The following is a 22,375-nucleotide window of genomic DNA, read 5'->3' as shown; positions in this document are numbered from 1 at the left end:
AGTCAAATAAAACTGATTAATGATTAACTGTTTTGCCAGATGGGGATTTATGATTGTCATGTTAACAATAAATATCAGTCAATATAAGTAGGTCAGCGAAGTTATAAACAAAGTTGGAGGCAAAATGTGAAACGTGTCAAGCAACAACTTTTGTATTTTAACTGTTCAGACTGCTGGTCAATCTGTTTATTACACAAAAATATGTTTTAATATGCAAAAATGTTCATTTTTCAGCATTATATTGGATTTGAAGAGTTGAACAGTTTGATATTTTTCCACACTGTGTGTTACTCCCAGGTCACTTTAGGGGATTGGCATGTTTCTGCAAGATCAAACAACAACGATGAATCAGAGGCAGGGACAAAGACTTGAACACTTTGAACTCTGGACCCTTTGAATGGTTGTTTAAATTGCTGCCTAAGTCATTGCACTCTGTCTGCCCGCACCTTAAGACAGAAAACAAACTGCTCTCCCGCAAACACTCATAACAACTGCAATGGCGAAATAGACGAGAGGGAAAGTGACAGAGAACGTAACAATAAATTATTTCTTTAAGGTAAGCATTTCAATCATTGAGCATGGAAGTATTTGTTCAACTTCCTTACTGTACTGCACTTCTCTATACTGTAGTTCTCTATATGTAAGTTATTAGCATGACATCTTGTAATGTGCTTATTTTATTCCCTGTGACAGTATTTTATGAAGCCATGAGCTCAGCTCAGCAACTGCTCCGGTCTCAGAGAGACTTGCTGCTGAACTGGACTCTAGACCACCCAGCACCGTTGCTGCGTTGGCTGCATGATGCTGAGGTGCTTTCCCCTGCCCACTACCTGTCTCTGCTGGAGAGGTCACCTTCCAATGCCATGGCCCAAGCTCTTGAGATGGTGTGTGCCACTGAGGAGAGCAGCCAAAAGTTCCTGCAGGTGCTGAGAGAGGTGCAGGATTATTACTGCGAAGATCTGCAGGCGTGGGTGGAGAGACACTGCAGGAAAGATACCATCATTAAGCCAGTGTCTGCACCTGTAAAAGTTGAAGGTAGGGTTGCTTAAATATGATGGTGAAGACTGTATTAATTATTTATTTATTTATTTAAGTTTAGAAAATTATCTACAACAAGTATGTACATTTTATTGTAAACAGCTCCTCCATATTGTGTGTTTATGTTCTGTGTTTTGTGCATTGTGTTTGTGTTAAATGTTGAATAAAGAGAGAGGAAAAGGGGGGCAAAGGGGGACAGGCAGACCGGGACTAGAGTTTTACTGTCTAAACAACAGGTGTGATAAGATTACTAAGAGGCTACAATAAACTGTGATGTCTTGCCAAGTAATTGGCGTTCAAATGTGCAAATGCTTCCCAAGAAATATAACTCCACTCCAACACATGGTGGTGCTGTAATTAATACCAAAAATGCAATTTTGGAACAGCCATGCCTCTCACATTGGAACTTTGATTGGTTTAAAATATGGAGCATATATGCAGCTCAATGTGCTCTGAAGTGAGCAACAAAGAAACTGATCATTCATAACACTCCGTTTCCATCTTTGCATTGTGTCCACTCTGATTTCTGTGAGGGAAGTGGATCCAACTGTCCCTTACCGATCACTAGAGACCAACGTATCCGCCTGAATCTGACCTAATTTTAAATCCACACTGATGCATAATCATACCAGCACATTTTGTTTTGCTGAAGTTTTTAAGTTGAAGTGGAGTCAAGTTATATACAATGTACAATGACGGGCGATATTGAGGGGACATGTCGCTTTAGAACAGCCTTGATAGCAGTCACTATCTTGTCTATGGCACTGGCCATTGTTATTGCTCCTCATTGGTTCTGAGCTCAACAACAGCTTGACAACGGAGTTAGTCCTAGCCATAGCACTTACTGGCGTATCGTTAGTCCCCCTGCTGTAGTCATTTCGATCATTTGTTATTTTTACTGAAAACCCGCTATTTCATGTTATGATGCCAGACAAATCAGCCAACTGGAACTCAGTGTATTGGGCGAATTCAAAGGTCTGGACCTCGGCAATCATGTAATATCATATGTATCAAATGTGTTATTAACCATATGAATTCTGTATTATACACAGAGAAGAAGCCTAAAGGCTCCATTGCTAAACTGTTCAAAGGAAAGAGTAAGGGATTTACCCTGGCTACTGAGGTTCAAGGTATGCATTATTTATCTTTTAAAAAATTGATTTTGGATATTACTTACATATCACTTAAATTGTTCACGTTTTGAATATGAAGTAAAATGATCTTCATTATGCAGCTAAAGAAGAACTGAAACCTAGCAGGAGTGTAAAGCTGGCCAACATCCGAGGTATGTCAATATGATTGGTGAACTGAAGGTTCGTCAAAATGTTTATTTTCTAGAAAACTGCAGAATAATTTAAGTTTGTTGACAATGTATTTGATCTTCTTGTCTTTCACTGTAGTTCCCATTTCTGCCCACAAAACAACTCTTCTGAAGCGCACAGAGCAGTTGAAGTGTTACTCAGAGGGTGAGGGAGTGACCTCGAACTCAGCTTCTCACATCGAGATCCGCTACACTGACCTTTTTGTGACAGAGGATGATGACTCAGTTGAAAGCAGCCAACATGAGTACTTTGACCTGGCAAGCAGACGAGCTCGCATCTATGTCCATCAGGCTTGCCAGCGCATTCGGCCGTGCCATCTCTTGGAACCCCAAGGAACGTCGGGGCGGCCCCCAAAAAGGGTTAAAGTGAAGGGTATTGCTGGTATCGGAAAGAGCGTAGCAGTGCAGAGACTAGTCTTTGAGTGGGCGATTGGAAAGAACATGCGTGAATTCACCTGCATTTTTGACCTGCGCTTCAGAGAGCTCAATCTGATTGAAGCACCACTGAGCCTACTGGAGCTACTCGGAGAACGTTTCCGGTACCTGAAGGCAGCTCTACCTGATCTTTTTGCCTCACCAAGCTCTTTGCTCTTCATCTTAGATGGATTTGATGAGTTCAAATTCCCCTTGGACTGGAACAGTCCTGACAAAAACATTGACATTCACTCGGAGGTGCCAGTGTCAGAGCTAATGGTGGCTTTGATCAAGGGAAGCCTACTCCCAGAAGCATCAGTCATCCTCACGACCAGACCATCCACTGAAGCTCCCAAGCGTTTCTTCCAGAGATGTTGCGTGGTGCTGGGCTTTGAGGAGGACCAGGTGAAGGAATACACCACCAAGTTCTACAAAGACAAAGAAGTTGCTGAAAAAGTCTACGATTACATCTTGCACAATGACAACCTTTTTGTGCTGTCCTTCATCCCTCTTTATTGCTACATCATCTGCACTGCTATGGCTGAGTTCTTCTCAGGAAATCAAGATGTTGCTGACTCAAAGTCTCTGGAGCTAAACCCACCCCGAACAGTCAGCGAGGTTTACTTCTGCTACCTGTTTACAGCAATCAAGCACCATGCGCTGAAGGGGAGTGCAGACAGAAGCACCCCAAGATCTGAGGTTCTCTCACTAGCAAAGCGACAACTGACAAACCTGGGAAAACTGGCTTATGAAAACCTTCTACAGAAAAAGATCATGTTCAACAGAACAGATCTGGAGAAGTATGGTGTTACACCTGCTGATCTTCAGAGCACCTTTCTCTGCCACATCCTCCAGCCTCTCAAAGAGGAAACAGTAGAGATGTTTTCTTTCTTCCACCTGACTGTTCAAGAACATCTGGCTGCCCTCTACTGTGCAATCAATCTCTTCAGCCAGGAGGACATAATCCAAGCTCTGGACTTCTGGTGCTTTGGGGTACATCCACCATCCTCCCGAGCTGCACCCCTGCAAAACACAGACCTCAACATGGACAAGCTAGAGAGCCTCCAGATGTTCACACGCTTCTTTATGGGAATGCTCCGAGCTCGGCTCGCAGGTCAGTTGGATGGCCTTGTTCTTTCCCCCATGGAGCAACTGGACAGCATCCCTGCCAGGCTGGGTCTGTGGTTTCAAGACCAGTTTAAGGGTAGGGAGCTCCAGAACCAGGCTGCCCTCAATCTTCTCCACTGCCTGATGGAGTTCCACATGAAGGAAGCCACCAGCATGGCCGCACCAGAAATCAAGAAACTCAACCTGTTTAAAATGAAGCTGAGTGTTGTGGACTGTGCAGCCATGCACTATGTGCTGCAGTTCTCTCCACACAAGCTGCAGGAGCTCAACTTGGGCTATTCCAACATTGGAAACAGAGGACTAAACAGACTGGGGCCGATCCTACACCGCTGTGAATCTCTCTAGTGAGTATCGAATTTATATAAATCAGTTAAATAGAACTGCCATTTGAGCACTGGGCAATGAAAACAAGTCTGGGTTTGAATTTCCTGACTGGCTGCCTTTCTGTGCAGAGTGTGCATCTTCTCTATGTATCTGCATGTTTGTCTTTCTTAATGTTAGCTCAGTGATAGACTGGTAACCTGGGTGTACTCCTAGTACTCCGAGCCTTTTGTCTAATACATGCTGGGATTGATTCCGCCCTACTCCAAGAGCCTGAGCATAACAGCGCTTTTGAAAAAGGGTCAATGAATTGCCAAAAATAATACTGACCTAATGTTTTTCTTTTTTTCAGTTTGAGATACAACTGCCTGGATAGGCAAGCAGCTATTTTAGAATCTGCAGTTCTGAAATCGAATGAGTGCCAAGTGAAGAAGCTCTTGTAAGTTTTAATACCATATAAAATGCAATTTCATAACAAGAAGAATTACTGAAAAACAGCTGGGACACTAAGGCCTACAAGTAGCATTTATTTTCGGGTGTGAATTTATTTACATTTCTATCACACTTGCCAGTACCTCCCAGCTGTATGTAACAATAATGCCTGGTAATATAATTAACTCATTAATGTGACCTGGATGTATCATCTCCCAACAGCCCGCATTTAAAAAGTTATACCTTCTTTTTATACCAACCGTCTACAGAAAATTCAAGACCTTTTAGTACATTCTAAGGCCTTTCTTTAAGGGAACTGAAAATTCAGTGTGTTTTAATGCTTATCTTCTTCTCGTGTGTACAGTATGTGTGGCAATAACCTGGGTCCAGAGGGGGTTTTGGAGCTGTGGAACGCTCTGGAGCACAACACCACTGTGGAGGAACTCTATCTGGACATCACTGGCATCACAGAGAGAGGAACAGAAAACATTGTCAACTGCCTCAGCAAAAACACCTCTCTGAAGACACTGACGTAAGACACACACATTGACTTGTGCTTTGTGATCTCAATGTTACAATGTATGGAAACACTGCTACCTTGTGTGAGCTAAGGCCTTGGCACTGTTGTTTATTAAATAGCGATGATGTGAAGGTGATGAAGGAGACTGGCTTGTATACAGGAAAGGTTTATCACAAGAAGTACAGCATCAAATCAAGCATCTAGATTGCCTGGAGAGTGTTTGAAGCCAATATGAACTGCTCTGAAAAACAGCCCCAAAAACCCTGCTTATATAGATTAGTTGTGTTTGTGAAATGTGAGACAAAGTAAAACAGACGACAGAAAGACACCCTAGTTGGACTTCACCAGTCCTTGACCTGGGCCATAAATACCTTCTTGACCCTGACCATATATACTTCTTGACCCTGGGCCCCTAACAGTAGTGCTTTTGGACACCACAGCACAAAGAAAACTCTTACCTGTTTATTTCTTCCTTAATCAGCATTGTTGGGAATGACATCGGAGAGGTGGGAAGAAGGAGGCTGAAGAAGCTGCAGCAATGTCGACCGGGACTTCGGATTATTGCAAACTTTGTGGAAGACCTTGGATTACTTCAGGCCTACCTGGACTGGGTGGAGGAGATCCGAGCAGACAGAGACCAGATGGACTCGGTGAAGAATGCAGATGCCCTGCAGTCGGTGCTGAAGGGGCTCCAAGTGGCAGGAGAACAGGTGGAGAAAGGAGAGAATGCAGAGAAAGCCAAGGAGCTCCGGACAAATATTCTGGAGCTTCTGAAGTCTTCTAAAAATTTCGCTGGAGGAAGACAGGTTATGTAGCAATTTATGTGCAATGGTTGGTGGCTGTATTTGTAGCACCCACCATGAGTCAATTTACATTCTGACTTCAGTCTGTAAAGAAAATTCATTTTAATCCTTATGTTGTACTTATGCTGACCCGAGCCCTCTTTATCGACACCAAAAACACAGTCAGAATTGTTTAATCAGCTTGATTCTTTATGACTTCAAATCTGATTATAACTGCTAACACACATGATTTTAAACCTATGACATGTTTCAAATGTAATCTACGTTCTGTTTCTGCTCCCAGAGACTCCAGTTTCTGACTAGCCCTTGACTTGAATTGTTATACACAATCTATACTTTACTATGGCACAATTCCTCTTTTTTTTCATTCTGTGTTTCTAATTACATAAAGTCTGTGTGGCAATAACCTGGGTCCAAAACAGGGTTGGAGCTGTGGAACACCCAAGACTGAAGATAATGAAGCATACAGAAAATGACGCATCATTTTGTGTTCAGCTGTAAAACGTGGTTAGGTATTCTTCTTCTTCTTCTTCTGTCTTCTTCCGAGGAAATCCTACTTCCCATGGGTGAAAACTCACCAAACTTTGCGCAAAGGTCCAGTCTCATGCCAGATATCCTCAGCTGTAAACTCAAGCCAGTAGTCCTGATGGTGGCGCTACAGCAAGTGTCTAAAGTTCAAAACTGAAGATTAATAACAAATCAACCATATGTGCTACAACTTCACAACTTTCATCAAACTGTAGCCCCAATACTGAAGAAACTTTTGTACATTTAAACCTATTAAAAATTATGAAGTTCATCACTCTGTTTTGTTTTCAAAAACTGTAAAACTTCTTAAACCTATCTCCTCGCACAATTTTTTGCTCAATTGACACCAAACTTGCTACAGAGCATCTTCAGACTGTCCTACAAAAACTATGCTTCTCAGATTTTTGATGTCTCAAAAATTGAGCCGACAGTGCATCAAGATGTTTGACTGTAAACGGTACTGTAAACATATACATGCAAATTCTTGCTAAATAAATCTTCAATGTTCATGAAAAAAAAGACAAAACTCTAGAGTCATGGTAGATGATGTGTGGCAAATTTCAGAATTTTATCTCAAAAACTCAATTTTTGACAGCATTTTGAATTTTGCTCTAATGTGAACAATTGGAGTCAATGTAAAAATGGCAATTTTAAACATCAGTTTTTCATTTATGGAGCAAATCAATCATTGTTACAAACAAATTAACAACATCTCCATGCTGTCTAGATGCAATATGTGTATTTTCAGATTTTTTACAGTGGTTTGAAATCTGCTTTTCCTTGTATGGACAGCTGCTAAACCTGCACGTCTGGCTTAGTCAGTTTGCGAAGCTACACATGAATTGTCACTGACTAATTAGCTCAGTGAGATAGAAATTGATTCTTAGTCTCAGAGGTTGTGAGTTCACGCCTCAGCTGATGCAAAAGGCAGATTGTGTTGCTAAATTCCTAAATGTCTTCCAATTCTTCTGCTTGTTGCTCAGAATTGCCTATATATATATAATCTATATTTGTGATTGCTGTTCAAAGTACTTCACATGCAGCACTACACCTCCCAGATCCCAAATAAGTGTTTTCAGATATCTGTGATGACAGTTTGTTCATGAGAGGTAGAGCTCTCTGTGATTTATTTTAACCAAAACTATAACAAACCACATAGAATTACATATTGTTAATTTTGTCAAACAAATGTATTACGTACATATTTGTTCTACAAAGCCCATATTACATTTCAAACCTGAATAAAACTGCTAGAATAAATGTTGGCATTGTATGTTTCATATGTAGTGGATATGTTGAAACTTAACATTTCATTTTATGTTGTAACAGTGCTGTGATTAATGTGTGGTTAGGTTTAGGCACAAAAACCATTTGGTTTGGAAAACATCATGTTTTGACTGATGCAAACACTACGGCTACAAACACAACTGGAAATGTTCCAACCTGTCATTAAAAAAAATCAAATATAATTCATGGTCTTGAGGAGTGGTCTGCTGCTGTCTAATGCTTGGCAGCCATTTACCCAAGGTGTAAAACCATCCACAATCCCCCTTTTATTCTGGTGACTGGACTTAATATTTGAAGGAAATTGATTTAGCAGTTATTAATGTTATTATTTTTTTTATACATACAGTGGTGGGGTTTGTTTGATCCAAAACAATGAGGAAGTAAATGACAGAGTGACTTAAACACACCTAACATGGTACTTTGAGAGACCACCAGAGGTGAACAGTATAGGATGTTATTTCCAGACATTCAACAGCACTCAACTACAGACTCTTCTGAATATCGACTTCTATTGGCCACCATGTTGGTTTTCACATCATAGAGAACACTACTGCTGGGAGACAAACGTTGACATTGTCACATTATGTAAAACCTGTCTGGCTCTTTAGTGGGAAATGTGCGGCAGAGATCACTCTTGCACTTCCACTTGTGCAAGTTCCTCATTTGCTAAGCTCTCTGAAAATATAACATCGTTTCTTAAGAGCTTGACTTCAGCTCAACATCTATCTGCAAAACAGACCTGATGAAAATGTAAGTAAATTTAACTTCGATAAGAAACACATGGATAAGTCAAATATTAAGAATAAAACAGCAAGATTTATTTGATAAGAGTTAATGCTTGTCTCACTGGGCTTTACATCGATCACTATATATTTGAAAATTTTGACAGGAAATTGAAAACAGATCCACAGATGGTGATTGAGAGGGAGAATTCTTTTAAATCATCAAAATCATTAAAAATAAAACCGCAAACAAGTTCATCAAATCTTTGTTGGTGTTTGTTAAAGAAATTCATTTCCTGTTTTTCATTTTTTATCATTTTCATGTTCTGCATTCTGTTAGATACAGACAGGGTGTTGTCACTTTTATGAAATGTGTAACAAACAGCTATCTGGAGCTAATCAGCGAATGTTTCTTCCCCATTTTAGAAAGAACCACATTTTTTATCTCTACAGTACTCTACTGTTGAATCCGCTAGAATTGTTTTGTTATTAATTTAATTGTTCAAATTTGGTTTAGCAAGAAACTATTTTCAATGTCGTAATCTATTACTTTTTGTCCTTAGTGTGATAAATAACTGCACTGAATCCTAGAGCTGCTGACACATCATATACAACCCATTAAATTAAAATTGGGTAGGATTTAGTTAAAACTTTTAAGGGGCTCACTTTTCCACCAGGATAATGATTAAAAAATGTGCAGGTTCAACATAAAGTAATGTCGATCTGAGAACCTAAATGTCACATTTGGCACTGGCCTTCAGATAAATCATGCTCAAAAGATCATTTTGCTTTAGAGATGAAATGAATCAAACACATGAACTGTTTCATCTGTAATCTCCTGACTGTTTTAGACTTGAGTTTCTGCATCTCCTGACAAACAAAGATGGTGGGAATTCTGAATATCGTTGTCATTGCCTGTTTGCTGCGAGGTGAGTTAGAGTTTATCTATATATGGATCAATGACTCCTGTACAAAAATAACAAAAGGTGCAAAAAGTAATATAACAGCAGTAAAATTACTTCACTATTGTAAACTATCCTCCCTCAAGATTTGTATCTTGTGTTTCAGGTGCCCTGTGTGGAGTGTTTGAGGCCATAATGCCACAGACTATAGAGGTTGTTAGTGGATCCTGTGTGACCATCCCCTGCTCCTTTGACGTGACAGACCAGTTTGTATCAAACCTAGACAACACATGTAAAGCACGATGGAAAAAAGATGGAGTTACTGTGTTTGATAGCAGCAAGCCACAAACAACTATAAACGACGGAAAACTGACAGGAGACTTGTCCAAAAAAGACTGCACCACAACCCTGAACAACATACAACCTGTTGACAACAACAAAAAATATTCCTTCAGACTGGACTGCACAGGCTTAGGATATGATTTTTCTGAAAAAATCTCTTTTTCAGTCAGAGGTATGTTTTAAAATCCATTTACTTACACTTCATTCCCTTCCCTTGTAGAACTGCTTTGATCTTATTTTGCATTTATTATTTTGGCAAATTCAGTTACTGGTCAAAATGTACCTTCCCACCAGCTGATCCACTCAGACCGACTCTGACTCCGTCCACACTGGAGGTGAAGGAGGAAACCTCAGTGAGTTTGACGTGCTCTGCTCCAGCTCCCTGTCTGTCTCATCCTCCAAATCTGACATGGACCCCCGGCCTGGGTGACAGTCAGGAGACACTGCAGGAGAATCAGGACAAAACTAAAGTCCAGACCTCTGTTGTCAGCTTCACTGCTTCTCTTCACCTCCATCATGGAAAGACAATCTCCTGTACTGCCACCTACAACAAACAAGATGGCAGCGCTGAGTCAGCTGTTAGCACAAGTTTGACAGCTAATATTTCATGTGAGTTCATCTGTTACATTAACATTTTGTAGCATCGTCAAATTTAGACATAAGTGAATTTTTCATCGGGTTAGCCAGGGGGGCAAGTGAAAATCTTGGAGTGGCACACCAAAACCAAAAAGCCATAACTGAATTTTAGGAATTCGTCTCATGTTGTTGTAGCATACTGTAGCTACAGGCTAGCTGAAAACTGAACCAATATGAGAGTTGAGGAATCACAGTGATACTGGTTTCTTATTTTACAGTCAATAAAACAAATGATCAGAAGTGCATAGAGCAAAACCAGCACAGTTCACATTTTTAGTTTCACAGCACTCCTGTTTTAATGTATCGTGTATCTGTACATGTTAGGCAACTGATTATTCTTCAAGTAGGCTTGCTGGCTTTTTCTTACAAAGAGAAAAAAACAGCTTCAATTTGATGGATTATATTGATCGTAGGAACAAAACATTTACCAAGAACAAGTCTTTTCAACTTTAGGGGACACTTGTGGGTACAGAACCCCATTTTCATGCAAATATCTTGAGGTGAGAGTTTAAGGGAACCCTTGGTTGCCTGATGTTCCCTAGCAAAAATTAAGCCCAACTTTAGCCCCTTCCCTTTGCCAACATGGCTGGCATTAATGGATGGTAACAGTGGATGCCTTATAATGTCTAGTTTCACAAAATACCACTACCTTCGCTCTGGCTTAAAGAATAAGCCCACCACAGCCTCTTAAAGACAATAATATTGGCTTCCAAATATTTTCACCAAGGGGACCAGCACCTATTACAGAGAGGCCATGCTCGAACTCCCCCCTTGAGGGCACTTTTGTTAGGATAGAAAACAAACAAGAACCATTCAACAAAATGCATTTGCAAGCACAAACTTTACACACTGAATGTAAACAAATGTAGACACAAAAACCTTGACCTTTTTACCTTTATTACTGCAAACTTACCTTCCCTAACACAACTCAACTCTTCTCTTTGGTGTCCACTCTTCACAGTTGCTCCAGAGATCCTGCCCTCTTCTAACTGCACCAAAGCTGGAGCCCAACTTAACTGTTCCTGTGAGACTGTGGGAAACCCTTCTCCCACTTTAATATGGTATTTGGACGGGTCACCTGTCAATAACTCAGACAATTTGACCATCACCTATGAGCCTCCAAATGACACGGGCCTGAGGAGCATCATCACTGTGAACCAACCACAGGAGAGGGATCTTTCCACTTTGCTCTGCCGCACCTCTAACTCTCTGGGATCTGCTTCTCACCACTTTTGTGCCTACTGCCTCCAGACTGAACAAGGTTGCAGAGAATGTCAAGGTCTGTCTTTGTGACGAAAACAAGTTTTATTGATTAGTTGTAAACTGTCACCATCTCTTGAAATACTGATGGACTTGATCTGGAAGACATCACCACACTTCTATTTCTGCACAGTATATCTGTTTAGTGTTTTTGTTTTTCAGTTTCCAGACTAGGCTCCCAACAGTTTTGCATACTGTGATGGAAATGCATGCAAGGGATGTGTCGGTTAGTTACAAGCTTGGTTTCAGCTTCTAGCTTCATCCCTCATGCTTTGTTGGGTTTGTCAAACTTACAAACCCAAACCAAACATATTGATTACTAATAACATTAACATTTATAAGACAATCACAGTCTTGTTGTTTCAACCTGCACTACTACTCCTAAGACTACATAATGATGAATTAAATAGAAAAATCAAAGGCCCATGTTTAAACTACTGATAACAAATATAAATGAATCACATAACATTTTATTCATCTTCTGTAATACTTTTATATACTGTACCAATATGTGATGTAATACATTATAATTTAAGACTTGTGTTTAATATGCCTATAAATACAACTCATTCTTCATGTATGTCCAAGCATATACGTCATTGAAATAAAAAACCCAATATATTTATGCTTCTGACTGACCACCATACTCTTCTGTTCTCTCTCATACAGAATGTTCAGGTGGAGTTACGTTTCTAGCCTTCATCATCACAGTTGGTGTTTTATCAGCAGCACTATTCTGTGCTCTTCTGTTTGCTATCAGGTAGGTAACAGCTTGGGACAACATGTATGTACTACTAATAGGGCTGGCAAAAAAAAAAAAAACACCCAGATGGAACTGTTGCTCGGAGCACTGTTGGAATATTTGTACTACTGGAGTACCGCAAGCCTGAAATATCACATCAACACAAAGCATTTAGCAGCGAAGCCTGAGGCCCGAGCTTACACAGCCTCTGATGTCAGCGCTAGCAGCCAGCCTTGTCAAGCCACACTGGACCAGGCGTTCAGATGCAAACTGAGTGAGTCTACCTGTGACCGACTAACTATCTCCCTTGCAAAATGGTTTGCAATGGACTGCAGACCAGATTTGGTGGCAGAAGACAGAGGGACAATTGTGTCCAAAATCCAGCAGCTTTGTGACACTTCTGCCAAAATTCATTTTAATTGAAATTTTTGTAAATACTTTGACAGCAGAAGTTGATGCATGCAATCAGTTTAGATTAATTAATCACAAAGCATGTAATTAATTAGATACATTTTTTAATCGCCTGACAGGCCTAATTACTGATATAAAGACTGAGTCTATGTGGTGTCTTCTAGCTTTAAATGCTCTGTGAACAGAATGACTCTTGTCTAAAATCACTGTTTAGTGCCATCAATTTTTTGTGAATACACAAAATAATAAATATATTCCATGAAAAACAACTTAGATTTAAAGTATGCAAGATCACAATGGACAACAAATCTACTAACGAACTATGGTTGGGTTTCCATCTAAATGTAGTGCAAATTTTAGCCAAATTTTCAGAAAATCAGCAAAAGAAAATGTAAATGTTCGTTCTTTTCCATCCACTTCTGTTATGTCAATATTGGGAGTTAGTTCATTGAGACGTCATTAAAAGAGGGGCAGTCAATCCTTAAAACTGAGGAAGACAATGGATTTAATAACTGACTACACACAAGACAATAGAAATAAAGTTTTAAACAACTAATATTACAGCTCTGTGCTCTTGGAAGAGCTCTGGTAACAGACCTCTGTGCATAAGCATGTTATAAGCTAACAAAGACAGCTTTCAGTGGCCAATGCAATGACGATACATCGTGACTGTACTGTACATCATCATTTATTGGCTGAATTTGTTTCCACTGGACATTTACCTTGCAATACACCAAGGATTTTATTATTTTGTAGAGCTCGGGGGACTGGCTGCCATACTCCTAAAAAGAGTCAGAGCACAGGTGACACCAGCCCAGCTGTGATGAGTCAAGGCCTGACAACTGAAAATGGAAATAAGGTATGGACCATTTCCTAATTTGGGAAACAATAATCTAACAGAACATCTGTACCACTTGTGGGTTTTTTTTTTAATTTCAGGTGTCCTGCACATCAGAAGAGGATATTTATGTCAACACCGATATGATGAAAAAGTCAGATATGCCAAACACTCATCTAGCACATCAACAGGTTGCCAGTAAAAGCTCAGACAAGACGAATGAGGCAAACGGTGATGTGGTTTACTCTAGTGTGATCTGGAAGAGCAAGGAGAAGAAGGGAGAATGCTCTGGAGGCAGGGGCCCATCTGGTAGCTCCTGTCTGGAAGAGGAGAGGTGCATGGAGGGAGGCATGCGCACAAATTATGTGAGCAATGCAGTGGAGATGGGGAGTCTATATGACAACACTAGAAAAGATGTAAAGGAGGATGTGTATAGTGAATATGCCCAGGTTCATTTTAGAGACACAAATGTGATGTAATGCATGTGCCATTACTACAGCTGTTTTTACTGCGGCATTGCTACATTGTATTTGATATTATTGGCTATTATTTATTCAGTAGAAGTTTATCATGCATTAGTATTATCTTCTCAATACAGATGTAGCCAGTTTAAAGAGTTTTCAGTTAAAGGAACAGTGTCTTCTCCTGGTTATTTATTTTTAGTTTTAATTGTTCAGGAGGTTTTTACAAGGAGCCAAATTATCCGGATAGGTCTCTTCCTCTCCAAAACAATCAGTCCAGGTGATTTAAATCGATTAAAACCCTGAGTAAAACAGTTTCATGTGACAAATCAGTGTTTCTCCAGCAATGGTCGGCATATCGCAGATGGGCTGCTCACCCAGCACCTGCTAATGTGTCTTCAGTGTCCCCGTTTTTCTCTGATAACTTAATGTGTGCTCACCTTATTTGTGATCCAGATGTTCAGGAGGTTTTTACTGTGAATCAAGTTGTGCACAGAGGTCTCCAATACAATACAAATGGACCTGGTGATTTAAACCAGTAAACACATTGAATAAAGAAGTTTCATGTTACAAATCAGTGTTTCTCTGATGCTGTTCGGCTCATAAGGGATGGACCAACTTTTTCTCTGATAACTAAAGATCTATATGTTCAGGAGGTTTTACCTGGAGCCAAATTATCCAGAGGTCTCTTGCTCTCAAAAAACACTGTGATTTAAACTGCTCAAAACATTAAATAAAGTGCTTTCACATTAAAAAAAGATTTGTGTTTTTCCTTTTTCATCGCAGAATGACTGCTAACTGCAGCTTTATATAAAGCCATTCCCAGTTTTGTGTCTATGTAGTTTTCCATTTTTGCCAATATATCATCCTAAACTCTACAGACTGGACCTTTAAACGAAAATGAAAATCACTCGCCAAGTAATCTCACCTGACACTCCTTTGAGAGGTTACTGCCTCCACAGAGAGGGAAAGGAAACACAGTTGCCTCAGCAAAGACACCTCTCTGAAGTTACTGACCGAAGAGGAAGATTAACGATCTCCTGCTCAGTGTTGCAACATATGAACAGGCTGCCATCTAGTGTAAGTTACTGATCATTTCTTCCTTTGTCAGCACACTAGGAAATGATCTCACAGGGGGGCTCAGGTCTCTGGATTACTGCAAACTTTGTGGAAGGGCTTCAGGCCTACCTGGACTGGACAGAGAGGATTCATGCTGAGTGGGACCACATAGACCCAGTGAAGAATGCATATGCCCTGCAGTCAGTGGCAGGAGAGGTACAGGAAGGAGACTGGATGTGAAGTAGCTGCAGACATAGTGAGAGTTGGCTCAGTCGTCCACGGATCTGATTGGAGAAAAATCACCATAAGTTATGCAGCTTTTTTTCTGTGCGGCATACGCAACCCCCGCTTACAGAAACAATCTGCTACTGCCAAAACCAAATTGTAGAAGATGCAAAAATAAAGTTTAAATTCTTGTATACATTTTAAGAATGGAAACTAAAACCATCCAGACAGGTTTTTTTTTTTACTGTAACTTTCATGTTGCTACCACTGATCCACTTAGATTTGAGTTTTGCCTTTAAGAAATGAATAAATCCAGCAACAGCACCAGCTGAATTTTACAAATGTTTTCTTTGTCTCAAAGACATGTCTGAACAAGTGACATTGTAAATATAAGGTGCTCAAATTTATACTAGATTTTCATTTACAATTAAAATGATAGTTTTGCACACAACAAGGTGTCCCAACTGATGCTCCACTGTCCCAGCTGCTCTGGGGAGGCACAATTTGGAGAAAATGCACATGTACATTTTGCAAAATTGTGCCTTTTGTGGTTGATTTGGGCGTTAAAAAACTTGATAGGTTGTCTGTATCTGTTCAAGGGTCGATTTATTTTTTATAACTGTTTGAGTAGTCTGTGATTAATGGAGGGTTATTGATATAAACTGATGCAAAAATGTCCCAAAATGACCCCACTGTCTTCTACTTTACTTGAGATTGAACACAGGGGAGTCAGGCAAGGATTGGTGATGTCGGCCAGACTGAAATTATAATAAAATGTATGTGTTGCAACTCATAATGTAATAACGGCTCATAATGTAATAACTTCAATGTAATAAAAGTTCATAATGTAATAATCGGCTCATAATGTAATAAAATCATGAGCACATAACGTAATAACGGCTTTGCGCATAATGTAATAATGCAATAACCTATTACATTTTGAGCCTTAGTGGCATCGCTCATAATGTAATAACAGTTCATAATGTAATAATGGCTCATACTATGAGAAAACTGCTGCATTATCATCATTTTAACATCTTAAAGGTGCAAATAATGCAAACGGCATGGGTTTCAGCACATAGTAAACTAAATTACTGAAACCAAGAATTATTTAATCGTAACTGCATTCTCACATTTAATTATGTAAGATGTATTAAGTTGAGCCACTAGGTGGAACCCGTGTTAGGTATTTTGGGCCTTTGAGAATGACATGCTCATTTCCACTGTCTGATTGTTGCAGGTAAGCAGTTGGTGGAAAGTTTAAATATTATGACGGATGAAGACTGCTGCATAAGTATTAGTAGGTTATACAGAGTGGCTGGACGCAATAGTGGCCTTGTGTCCAATATCAGGCAGCTCTTCAGCCAAAATGCCAGGTGGATTACAGCCTGGATCGTGACTAAACACATATCCTTTGGATGGGTCCATATTAAAGACATTCATTGGAAGAAGTAAAGCTTTCTTTAAAAAAAAAAAAAAAAAAAAAAAAAACTCGTTAAGCCTCGATCTGAGTGAACACTAGCACAGTCACTGACAAATGGAGCCCCCTGGACCTGATTTTTGTTGGCAACTATGATTTATGGTTATGTATTATTTATGCATTTTGTTTTTACTTGGGTGTCCTGACAGGCTGGGTGTCCTGACAGGCTGTGTTTACATTTTCAGAACTTTTGAGCTGGTCCATTGTTATTACATGGTTCTAAAACGCTCTTCTCATTCTTGCACAAGTTCCAAAATAAAGTAAATTGAATGAATATGTTACGCTGCTGTCATGTATTTAACATAAAAACAATGCTTATTAAAAGTCTTTATTAAATTGGCATTAAGACCAACAATAAAATAACAGCAACATTTGACTGGGAGGTCTTCACTAGGTTGTATGGAAGGAGAGAGTGTGCACTTACTTATTTGAAAAGACCAATCTTAAATGTGTTTTTATTGTAGAAGTTATTGTGTCCTGCATTTATTGTCCTGACCAAAATTTGGAGCGTGGACTGGTGGCTGGAGATGTGCCAGTTCACCTCCTGGGCACTGCCGAGGTGCCCTTGAGCAAGGCACTGAACCCCCCAACCGCTCGGCGTGCCTGACCAAAGGGCAGCTCCCTCACTCTGACATCTCATCACTTTGTGCATGTATAGGTCCTGTTTGTGCATGTGTGTGTCTTTCGGACCTGTGTGTAATTGACAAGCAATGTGAAAACATTGAATTTCCCCTCAGGGGGATTAATAAAGTACAATAAAACTTAAAATAAAACTTAGACCTCTGCCCTAAAGTGCACTCTCGTTGTCAGTGTGTGAAGTTTTGACCTAAAAATGATAATAATGCAACACTTCTTCTCACAATGTGAGCCATTATTACATTATGAGCTGTTATTACATTTATGTTATTACATTATGAAGCGTTATTAGTTATTACATTATGAGCCATTATTACATTATGAGTTGCTACAGGTGCGATACTCTGGATAACTGAATGGTACATTCTGACAGCACTCCACATTTATGAAAGGTCAAGTTTGTGCTAGAGTGCGCTCCGGCACTGGGAATGAGTGTTCCTGAATGCACCACTCGCACAAGAATCATTGTGTTCTCGTTACCTTAGAATCAGCTTTTTATATATACATAGGAAGCAGGTACCTGTCCACGGAAATTAGCATGTTGCACCGCCATGTTTGTACAGAAGCCCAGGAGAGACAAACCAAACACTGGCTCTATACAAAGCCATTCCCAGTTTTGTGTCAGCCACTGCAGTTAGCAGTCATTCTGCGATGAAAAAGGAAAAACACAAATCTTATTTTTAAGCGAAAGCATTTTATTAAATGAAATGTTTTGAGCAGTTCAAATCACAGTGTTTTTTGAGAGCAAGAGACCTCTGGATAATATGGCTCCTGGTAAAACCTCCTGAACATAGAGATCTTCAGTTATCAGAGAAAAAGTTGATCCATCCCTTATGAGCCGAACAGCATCAGAGAAACACTGATTTGTAACATGAAACTTCTTTATTCAATGTGTTTACTGATTTAAATCACCAGGTCCATTTGTATTGGACAAGAGGAGACCTCTGTGCACAACTCGATTCACAGTAAAAACCTCCTGAACACTGGATCACAAATAAGGTGAGCACACATTAAGTTATCAGAGAAAAACGGGGACACTGAACACACATTAGCAGGTGCTGGGTGAGCAGCCCATCTGCGATATGCCAACCATTGCTGGAGAAACACTGATTTGTCACATGAAACTGTTTTACGCAGGGTTTTAATCGATTTAAATCACCTGGACCGATTGTTTTGGAGAGGAAGAGACCTCTCCGGATAATTCGGCTCCTTGTAAAAACCTCCTGAACAATTAAAACTAAAAATAAATAACCAGGAGAAGACACTGTTCCTTTAACTGAAAACTCTTTAAACTGGCTACATCTGTATTGAGAAGATAATACTAATGCATGATAAACTTCTACTGAATAAATAATAGCCAATAATATCAAATACAATGTAGCAATGCCGCAGTAAAAACAGCTGTAGTAATGGCACATGCATTACATCACATTTGTGTCTCTAAAATGAACCTGGGCATATTCACTATACACATCCTCCTTTACATCTTTTCTAGTGTTGTCATATAGACTCCCCATCTCCACTGCATTGCTCACATAATTTGTGCGCATGCCTCCCTCCATGCACCTCTCCTCTTCCAGACAGGAGCTACCAGATGGGCCCCTGCCTCCAGAGCATTCTCCCTTCTTCTCCTTGCTCTTCCAGATCACACTAGAGTAAACCACATCACTGTTTGCCTCATTCGTCTTGTCTGAGCTTTTACTGGCAACCTGTTGATGTGCTAGATGAGCGTTTGGCATATCTGACTTTTTCATCATATCGGTGTTGACATAAATATCCTCTTCTGATGTGCAGGACACCTGAAATTAAAAATAACAAAAACCACAAGTGGTAAAGATGTTCTGTTAGATTATTGTTTCCCAAATTAGGAAATGGTCCATACCTTATTTCCATTTTCAGTTGTCAGGCCTTGACTCATCACAGCTGGGCTGGTGTCACCTGTGCTCTGACTCTTTTTAGGAGTATGGCAGCCAGTCCCCCGAGCTCTACAAAATAATAAAATCCTTGGTGTATTGCAAGGTAAATGTCCAGCGGAAACAAATTCAGCCAATAAATGATGATGTACAGTACAGTCACGATGTATCGTCATTGCATTGGCCACTGAAAGCTGTCTTTGTTAGCTTATAACATGTTTATGCACAGAGGTCTGTTACCAGAGCTCTTCCAAGAGCACAGAGCTGTAATATTAGTTGTTTAAAACTCTATTTCTATTGTCTGGTGTGTTCTCAGTTATTAAATCCATGGTCTTCCTCAGTTCAAGGATTGACTGCCCCTCTTTTAATGACGTCTCAATGAACTAACTCCCAATAGAAGTGGATGGAAAAGAACAAACATTTACATTTTCTTTTGCTGATTTTCTGAAAATTTGGTTAAAATTTGCACTACATTTGGATGGAAACCCCACCTTGACAAGGCTGGCTGCTAGTGCTGACATCAGAGGCTGTGCAAGCTCAGGCCTCAGGCTTCGCAGCTAAATGCTTTGTATTGAGGTGATATTTCAGGCTTGCAGTTCTCTGGTAGTACAAATATTCCAACAGTGCTCCTAGCAGCAGTTCCATCTGGGTGTTTTTTAAATATAAATGTTCTATTCATGGGGCCAAGCAGTATCGTCTAGTCTGCCTCCATCATGTGACAAAGCCACTGTAGCCGTCAATGATGCACCGGGTCAAAGGGCACCACGAAATGTGATTAATTGGCGTTCATCTTTTGACCGCATTATTTTTTCTGTGATTAATTAATCGAAATTAACGCATTATTTTTGCCAGCCCTATTAGTAGTACATACATGTTGTCCCAAGCTGTTACCTACCTGATAGCAAACAGAAGAGCACAGAATAGTGCTGCTGATAAAACACCAACTGTGATGATGAAGACTGGAAACGTAACTCCACCTGGACATTCTGTATGAGAGAGAACAGAAGAGTATGGTGGTCAGTCAGAAGCATAAATATATTGTTTTGTTTTTATTTTGGTGGTGTATACACTTGGACATACATGAAGAATGAGCTGTATTTATAGGCATATTAAACACAAGTCTTAAATTATAATGTATTACATCACATATTGGTACAGTATATAAAAGTATTACAGAAGATGAATAAAATGTTATGTGATTCATTTATATTTGTTATCAGTAGTTTAAACATGGGCCTTTATTTTGTGCAGGTTGAAACAACAAGACTGTGATTGTCTTATAAATGTTAATGTTATTAGTAATCAATATGTTTGGTTTGGGTTTGTAAGTTTGACAAACCCAACAAAGCATGAGGGATGAAGCTAGAAGCTGAAACCAAGCTTGTAACTAACTGACACATCCCTTGCATGCATTTCCACTACAGTATGCAAAACTGTTGGGAGCCTAGTCTGGAAATTAAAAAAAAAAAAACACTAAACAGATATACTGTGCAGAAATGGAAGTGTGGTGATGTCTTCCAGATCAAGTCCATCAGTATTTCAAGAGATGGTGACAGTTTACAGCTAATCAATAAAACTTGTGTTTGGCACAACAGACCTTGACATTCTCTGCAACCTTGTTCAGGCTGGAGGCAGTAGGCACAAAAGTGGTGAGAAGCAGATCCCAGAGAGTTAGAGGTGCGGCAGAGCAAAGTGGAAAGATCCCTCTCCTGTGGTTGGTTCACAGTGATGATGCTCCTCAGGCCCGTGTCATTTGGATGCTCATAGGTGATGGTCAAATCGTCTGAGTTATTGACAGGTGACCCGTCCAAATACCACATTAAAGTGGGAGAAGGGTTTCCCACAGTCAGAGTTAAGTGTAAGTAAATGGATGTTAAAACATACCTGTGACTGAAATAGAGGTTGCATTGAGAAAATTATATCTCACGCCTCTGCATTCCAGCCTGAAGGAATACTTGTTGTCAACAGGTTGTATGTTGTTCAGGGTTGTGGTGCAGTCTTTTTTGGTCAAGTTTCCTGTCAGTTGTCCGTTGTTTGTAGTTGTTTGTGTCTTGCTGCTATCAAACACAAAAACGCCATCTTTTCTCCATAGTACTTTACATGTGTTGTCTAGCTTCGATACAAACTGGTCTGCAACGTCAAAGGAGCAGGGGATGGTCACACAGGATCCACTAACAACCTCTATAGTCTGTGGTATTATGGCCTTAAACTCTCCACACAGGGCACCTGAAACACAAGATACAAATCTTTGAATAAAAACAAATGAATAATTTTAATGAGGATTTTTTTACTGTTTACTGGTTGCCTTAGCGCTATACCTTATTCTTAGAATAAACCAAAATGATGACTGTAAAGATTGTGCATTGTTCCCACAGTAGTTTTTCCCCAGATGTTCAGATTAAAACCTGTCAAATTAAAGTTCCAAGAGAAAACCAGCTGGACGCTTTTGTTGCTCACTGTTTTTTAATTTGCTGCAGTATATATTACAGGTACTGTTGCATTGTGGTGTGAATGCTTGACTTCAATACTGACTAAACGACTCACCTTGCAGCACCGAGCCAATGAGAAGGAGAGTCAGAGCTGCAGCCATCTTTGTGTGTCAGGAGAGGCAGAAACTCTGGAGATTTTACATAAAACAATTCACATTACTGTGTTTAATCTCTCATTATTTCAGGTTTGTAGAGCAGGTTACAGATGGAGAAATGTTTTGCTGTCTCTTCTTCCTCTACATCAATGCGGAAAAGGCTCAACTTCTCAGCCACTTAAACTCAATCAAGCCCTTCATTGATCAAATAAATAACTCATTCATAATTTAAATACACTTCTTGCAAATTTTCCAGTCTTTTATGAAACATTTCCAACAAAAGGGTAAATCCAGTTTGGTATTTCTGCTGACTCTGATAGATTTGCAAAAACAAATAATTGCATGTCACACACTTTGTAATATTTAGTTTAA

At 39.8% G+C, this 22,375-nt stretch overlaps 3 protein-coding genes across 3 annotated transcripts in view; 2 read left to right on the top strand and 1 right to left on the bottom strand.

Annotated features, from left to right (window-relative positions):
• Nucleotides 1–401: 401 nt before the first annotated feature.
• Nucleotides 402–7,765, top strand: LOC117265704 (NACHT, LRR and PYD domains-containing protein 3-like). The gene is made up of 8 exons (XM_033640346.2): nucleotides 402–556; nucleotides 694–1,035; nucleotides 2,091–2,168; nucleotides 2,273–2,323; nucleotides 2,439–4,245; nucleotides 4,575–4,661; nucleotides 5,019–5,186; nucleotides 5,656–7,765. The coding sequence occupies exons 2-8, from the start codon at nucleotides 708–710 to the stop codon at nucleotides 5,987–5,989; spliced, it is 2,853 nt and encodes a 950-aa protein (XP_033496237.1). The 5' UTR covers nucleotides 402–556; nucleotides 694–707; the 3' UTR covers nucleotides 5,990–7,765.
• A 138-nt stretch (nucleotides 7,766–7,903) lies between these two features.
• LOC117266103 (uncharacterized) overlaps nucleotides 7,904–22,375 on the top strand; it is a 60,325-nt gene continuing 45,853 nt past the window's right edge. Inside the window, exons 1-4 of the mRNA XM_078171750.1 lie at nucleotides 7,904–8,542; nucleotides 9,366–9,443; nucleotides 9,583–9,930; nucleotides 10,053–10,367. Of these exons, the coding sequence (XP_078027876.1) occupies nucleotides 9,398–9,443; nucleotides 9,583–9,930; nucleotides 10,053–10,367 (709 nt within the window). The 5' untranslated portion in view covers nucleotides 7,904–8,542; nucleotides 9,366–9,397. The remainder of the gene's footprint in view (nucleotides 8,543–9,365; nucleotides 9,444–9,582; nucleotides 9,931–10,052; nucleotides 10,368–22,375) is intronic.
• Nucleotides 18,765–21,261, bottom strand: LOC117266386 (uncharacterized). The gene is made up of 4 exons (XM_078171225.1): nucleotides 21,017–21,261; nucleotides 20,315–20,405; nucleotides 19,389–19,491; nucleotides 18,765–19,305 (listed from the first exon to the last, which is right to left on the bottom strand). The coding sequence occupies exons 1-4, from the start codon at nucleotides 21,237–21,239 to the stop codon at nucleotides 18,928–18,930; spliced, it is 795 nt and encodes a 264-aa protein (XP_078027351.1). The 5' UTR covers nucleotides 21,240–21,261; the 3' UTR covers nucleotides 18,765–18,927.

The sequence above is a fragment of the Epinephelus lanceolatus genome, chromosome 10 (genome assembly GCF_041903045.1).
Source record: "Epinephelus lanceolatus isolate andai-2023 chromosome 10, ASM4190304v1, whole genome shotgun sequence".
Classification (NCBI taxonomy): Eukaryota; Metazoa; Chordata; class Actinopteri; order Perciformes; family Serranidae; genus Epinephelus; species Epinephelus lanceolatus.
Note: the sequence above shows the minus strand (reverse complement) of the source record. Positions and strands in the feature narration are given on the sequence as shown.